The 6,033-nt window shown below is 53.7% G+C and overlaps 1 protein-coding gene and 1 long non-coding RNA gene across 4 annotated transcripts in view; one reads left to right on the top strand and one right to left on the bottom strand.

Annotated features, from left to right (window-relative positions):
• LOC104993950 overlaps nucleotides 1–6,033 on the bottom strand; it is a 109,905-nt gene that overhangs the window by 94,409 nt on the left and 9,463 nt on the right. Inside the window, exon 3 of one of the 3 annotated variants that reach the window (XR_825897.1) lies at nucleotides 1,045–1,167. The exons of the other annotated variants lie outside the window; for them this stretch is intronic. This is a non-coding gene — a long non-coding RNA (uncharacterized LOC104993950). Of the gene's footprint in view, nucleotides 1–1,044; nucleotides 1,168–6,033 lie in introns of those variants that run through there. 3 annotated transcript variants of the gene reach the window in all.
• Nucleotides 243–6,033, top strand: part of ALOX12 (arachidonate 12-lipoxygenase) — a 13,014-nt gene continuing 7,223 nt past the window's right edge. The window contains exons 1-8 of the mRNA XM_010847371.1: nucleotides 243–377; nucleotides 931–1,132; nucleotides 2,412–2,493; nucleotides 2,598–2,720; nucleotides 2,838–2,941; nucleotides 3,199–3,359; nucleotides 4,212–4,355; nucleotides 5,153–5,362. Of these exons, the coding sequence (XP_010845673.1) occupies nucleotides 243–377; nucleotides 931–1,132; nucleotides 2,412–2,493; nucleotides 2,598–2,720; nucleotides 2,838–2,941; nucleotides 3,199–3,359; nucleotides 4,212–4,355; nucleotides 5,153–5,362 (1,161 nt within the window). The remainder of the gene's footprint in view (nucleotides 378–930; nucleotides 1,133–2,411; nucleotides 2,494–2,597; nucleotides 2,721–2,837; nucleotides 2,942–3,198; nucleotides 3,360–4,211; nucleotides 4,356–5,152; nucleotides 5,363–6,033) is intronic.

Here is a 6,033-nt window from a genome sequence, read left to right as displayed (position 1 = left end):
CCTGCGAGCCGCCGGGAGGCGCGGCTCTTCCCCACAGCCGGCTCTTCGGCGGCTCGCAGGTTCGGGCTAGTCTGGGGCGGAGACTGGGAACGCCTGAATGTGGTGAGGAGGGCGGGGACACGGGCCCATCTTTAAAGGCCCGGGACCGGCCCTGAGGCTCCTCGACACCTGCCGGCGGCCCCGGGCGGCCTCGAGAAGCGCGCACGGACCCGGCTCCCCTCGCTTCAGCAGCCGGGGTGGCCATGGGCCGCTACCGCATCCTCGTGGCCACCGGGGCCTCGCTCTTCGCCGGCTCGCACAACCGCGTGCAGCTGTGGCTGGTCGGGGCGCGCGGGGAAACGGAGCTGGAGCTGCAGCTGCGGCCGGCGCGGGGCCAGGTCAGCGGGCGAGCTGGGACGCGGGAGGCCGGCGTGGGGGCGGGATAGGGGGGCGAAACGACGGCAGGACCATGTCCTCTGGGGCTTTCAGGTGTTGGGCCGCCGGTGCCTGGGCGGAGAGGATCGGGAGCCAGGGTCCAGGCAGGGTGCACACCCTTCTCCCTCCCCGACGTCCTCACAGCTTCCAACTCCTTCCAGTGACCCGTGCCAGTGTCAGTATAGGATCTGAAGTCAAGCGGGATGCTCCTAGTAAGGAGGGCGCGGGGGGAGCTCAGATAAATGACCGATTGAGGTGCTGATGCTAGGACATCAATTCAAGACACTGCGGGCCACGCGCCGGGCTCCCTCATTCTGCCGGTGCGATAGGGGTGAGACCCACCGCGCAAGCGTCCGGAGGCAGAACGAGGAATGCTGTATTTAGAGGCCTGGCCAACCGAGGCTACACAAAGGTCCCCTCCTCTCTTATCTCCACCGCATTACTTACCCCCCACCCACCCCGGCAAAACGGCCTTTCCTGGAACCCTGCTACTGTCTCTGGGTTCTGGTCCCACAGAAGGAGGAGTTTGAACACGAAGTTCCGGAGGACCTGGGGCCGTTGCAGTTCGTGAAGTTGCGCAAACACCACTCCCTGGTGGAGGACGCGTGGTTCTGCGACCGCATCACGGTGCGGGGCCCTGGAGCCTGCGAGGAGGCCGCGTTCCCGTGCTACCGCTGGGTGCAGGGTGACGGCGTGCTGTGCCTGCCAGAGGCCACCGGTGAGGGGCAGTGTCGGAAGGAGGGGTGCACGGTCCTGGAGAACAGATGGTAAAGGGTGGGATGGGGAGCTGAGGAAGGTCAGAGGGCCTTGAGGAAAGTGAGCGTTCAGCAAGTGTGGAGAAGGCAGGACACTGGAAAGTTATAAAATGCCAAATTTATACACAGGAAAAAAAAGGCTGCAAGTGGAGCTGGACAGGGACATAAGTTCAGGTGTAGATCCCACCCTCCAAGAAGATGAGGGCAGGGGATGGGAGTCGCAGCAATGATGGGAAACAGAAGTGCCGAAGTAAAAGCAGAAAGGAGATCTGTATGGGATGAAGAACGAGTTGGGGCAGGGCAGGTACAGGCAGCATGTGGAATAGTGGATGGAGGCAACCCTGAGAGGAGACAGCTATGGGAAATAATAAACAATGTGACTTGGAGAGCTGGTTTGGTTGGAAAAACATGGAAGCAAACCATGAGGGACAGGGTGCACACTGACAGCGGGTGGGGGTGAATGAGGACAGCCAATACAGAATCTATTACCATGGGAAATAGTAAGAGAGATGATCACAGAGGAAAATGCAGGCCAGGGCAAGTAAGGATAGAAAGACATCACTTTGACACCGGTGAGTAAATATGCAGCTAAGAGCAGGAACAAGGTGATAATAGACTCTGAGGGTCTCAACAGAGTGAAATCAGAGAAAGCAAGCAAAGAGCTGTTCCTCATAGCTTTCCAAAGACGGCTGAGGTGTGGTAGGTGAGGTTCAGCACATATGAAATTAACCAAGGCAATATACAGAAGAAAACAGGTAAGGGCATATGGGTGACTAAGACTTAACCCCCTGCCTTTTTTTTTTTTTGGCTACACTGCTCAGCATGTGGGATTTTAGTTCCCCAACCAGGGATTGAACCTGTGCCCCCTGCAATGGACTTGCAGAGTCTTAACCACTGGACTGCAAGGGATTCACAAGACTTTATCACCTTAATTACAGTGATTTTTCCAACAATAGATACTGATGAAATAGGATCAAGTGGGGAAAGGCGAGTTAATGGACGAGAAAAGATGTCAAACGTGAGACTGTCTCAAGGCAAGAGATGAGGGTTGAGATTAACAAAACCCAGAGTACACAGTTGGCAATGACAAAGTAAATGTGTCTCAGAAATCAATGGAGTGATGCAAGGCCAGAGATAAAAGCAACAGAGCAGGGCCCATGACTGCTGAAAGGAAGATGAAGACAAGCGGGGGAGAGCCCAGGACCACAAAGACTGTGGCCAATTGTCTTAACATCTCCACAGCCCGCCTGGCAGGAAACAATGCATTGGACGTGTTCCAGAGACATCGAGATAAGGAGCTGAAAGAAAGACATAAGATATACCGGTGACCACCCACCCACAGGGCCTCTCAGTGGTATCCCCCTTCCCTGACCCCACCCCCACTACTGACCTGGGCACCCTTCCTGAAGCCTTGTCCCCATTTCCTAGCTGGGCCACCTGGAAGGAAGGGTTACCTCTGACAATAGCTGCAGGCTCTGAAGACGATCTACCTGCAAATATGAGATTCCACGAGGAGAAGAGGCTGGACTTTGAGTGGACACTGAAGGCGGGGTGAGAACAGGCTTGGAATTCAGAGTGGCGAAAGGGCCGGGAGGTCTAAAAAATGGTGGTAGATGGTGAGGGGCTGAGGGATGGGCAAGTGGGTTCATGCCCTGATTCCTGTTCTAGGGCTCTGGAGATGGTCCTCAAACGTGTTTACACCCTCCTGAGCTCCTGGACCAGTCTGGAGGATTTTGACCTCATCTTCTGGGGCCAGAAGAGCCCCCTGGCTGGTCAGTGGTTCCCCATGTCTCTATAACCTGTTGATGGCCTCTCTTGGTGTCCCGACCTTCACACTCCACAGTCCCTCATAAGTGTTTCACAGATGAGACTATATTGTGCTGGGTCATTTCTCAGAGGCCTCAAGATGAAAAGATAGGGACTGGATATGGGGTGGTCACATGCCTACATTGCTGGGGTAGGGCCTGGAGGAGGGACATCCCGACCGTGTAAACCTCCTCCTCCACTCCACTCCATCCTGACCCCACAGAGAAGGTTCACCAGTGCTGGCGGGACGATGAGTTGTTCGGCTACCAGTTTCTCAATGGCGCCAACCCCATGCTGTTGAGACGCTGCACCTCTCTGCCCTCCCGGCTGGTGCTGCCCTCGGGGATGGAGGAGCTACGGGCCCAGCTGGAGAGAGAACTCCAGGTATCCCTCCCACCCTGCGCTGTTCTCACCTTGGCAGTGCAGCCAGAAGTGGTGAAGGGGAAGGACCAAAGATGAGTTGAGGAAGGGAGGCTGTGGTAACACTTGGTCCAGACTCCAGTGCTGGAAAAAACTAGAGGTGATACAGTATGTAGGGAAAACTCTGAGGAGCTCCCAGCATGGAGGAGAAACAGGATGGAGCCCCAGGGCACAGACAGGGCCAGTGGTGTTACAAGGGACAATGTCGTCTCCTGGTTGACATCAGTGCCCTGGACACCAGTGTCCAAAGGGAGGAAGAAAGATGGAAAATGTGCCATCAGGGGGGTAGAACTGTGGGGGAGAACTGTGGAGGTTACTTGGGTTTGGAGGAGGTGAGCTGCAATATGAGGATGATGAGCAAGGCCAGATGTGAGCATGTCATGGGCATGTGTGCACTGGACTGGGCAGCAGTGCTGGCAGGGCAACCTCTGCAGATGCCTTGACACAGGAGGTGAGTTTTGGAGGAGTGAAAGAGCGTTTGCTGAGCTGGTGACAGCTGAACACAGGAAGCAGATCACTGCAGGATGGTGGGGTAGGGGCCTGGCCATCTGGACAAGGGGCCAGTGTGCACACTGGACTGGGCAGACCCGTTCTGAAACCGGACCTGCACAAGACATCTACCTTCATTAGGCTGTTTGTCACTTAAAATGAGAGGAATCAGGCCAGATGCTCTGGTTCTGCCAATAAGACTCCGTAACTGACACAGGATGATGGCAAGAATCAAGATAAATGTCTTGAAATGTCTTCCCCCTTTGCCCCTGCCCTCTTGGGTTAGACTTTAAACTCAAAGGATGGATACATTCCTCCTTTCCCCAGAACGGTTCCCTGTTTGAGGCTGATTTCATCCTCCTGGACGGAATTCCAGCCAATGTGATCCGAGGAGAGAAGCAGTACCTGGCTGCCCCCCTCGTCATGCTCAAGATGGACCCCAGTGGGAAGCTGCTACCCATGGTCATCCAGGTGAGGTGCCCCAGGCACCCCCTCCCAACTCTGCTGCTGTTCACCTCCACCTCTGCACCTGATGACCCAGCCCCCTGGTTCTTGGCTCCCAAGCTCCATCCTCACACAGTGAGACCTGTCCTCATGTCACTCTGCTTACAGCCCGGTTTTTCCTGACTCGCCCAACTGGAAGGACTTGTTCAAGAGTCATAATGGCCTTTTGGAGTTCTCATCCTATACCCAGTGGTTCTTGAACTGCAGTGTGCCTCAGAATGACCTAGAGGACTTGTTAAAACACAGTTTGCTGGGTCCCAGCCTGAAACTTTCTGATACAGTCCATCTGGGATGGGGACCGAGAATTTGCTTTTCTAAATTCCAAAGTGACGTGGATGCTTCAAGACTGGGAACACATTTTAAGAGTCACTAATTAATCCCTCAGTCCACTCTCTTTTCTCCCACTGTTCTCAATAGTCAGTTTAACAAACCCTGTCAATTATCTCATACACCCAGCTTCCCCTTCCATCCCCCACCATAACTCAGACCCCCATCACATTTCTCCCAAACCACCATCAGGACCTCCTCACTGGACTCCCTGCTTCAGATCCCCTGCATTCACCCTGAAGACCACGATGGGTGCACGGTGCCACAACAGTGAGACGCAGGGTGGAAGGGGCCTCATTCTTCCTCCTCCTAATCCTCTAGATTACAACCTCCTGGATGGCAAAAATCGTACTTACTCATCTGTTTCCCCAAGATGGCTGACCATAAGGTCACACATAAAGTGGGAATTAAATGAAGGCTTAATTTCTTTTTCCCAGATCCAGCCTCCCAGCCCCATCTCCCCGACCCCCCCATTGTTCCTGCCCTCGGATCCTCCACTTGCCTGGCTCCTGGCAAAGACCTGGGTCCGAAATTCAGATTTCCAACTGCATCAGCTCCAATACCATCTGCTCAACACCCATCTGCTGGCTGAGGTCATCGCTGTGGCCACCATGAGGTGCCTCCCAGGGCTGCACCCTGTCTTCAAGGTACCACCTCTACCCTCCACGTCCTACTTCATTCAGACCCCAAAGAAAGGAAAGAGGCCAATATCATATGATACTGCATGTGTGCATGCTAAGTTGCATTAGTCATTTCTGACTCTTTGCAGCCCTATGGACTGTAGCCCGCCAGGCTCCTCTGTCCATGGGATTCTCCAGGCAAGAATACTGGAGTGGGTTGCCATGCCCTCCTCTGGGGGATTTTCCTGAACCAGGGATCGAACCAGGACTTTTACACCTCCTGCACTGGCAGGCAGGTTCTTTATCACTAGCACCACCTGGGAAGCCTCATCATATGATATTATAGCAGCAAAAAAATTTTATCACTTTGTAAAAGATGGGAGAACAGAAGAAAGAAAGACTGTATCAATATTTTGAGACTTGTGTTTTAATTGAGTCACTTAACATTTCTTCAGGACATATTACAAAGGAACCCTCTGAGATTCTCAGATCTGACAATCTAGCAATGGGCCCAGAGTATAGCCAGAATATTGCCAGTAAAACAAAAGCCTTGTTCTTGCCTTAGTAGACTTATGATTTAGCCAGAAAGTTCTTATGGGCACCACGTGGTGGTGCCCATAAGAACTACCCAGAGAACAATATCTGGACCTAGAATTTGAAGTCACGAGACAGCTGGTAAACACTAGAATACTGATAGA

The sequence above is a fragment of the Bison bison genome, unplaced genomic scaffold, assembly GCF_000754665.1.
Source record: "Bison bison bison isolate TAMUID 2011002044 unplaced genomic scaffold, Bison_UMD1.0 scf7180017864249, whole genome shotgun sequence".
Classification (NCBI taxonomy): Eukaryota; Metazoa; Chordata; class Mammalia; order Artiodactyla; family Bovidae; genus Bison; species Bison bison.
Note: the sequence above shows the minus strand (reverse complement) of the source record. Positions and strands in the feature narration are given on the sequence as shown.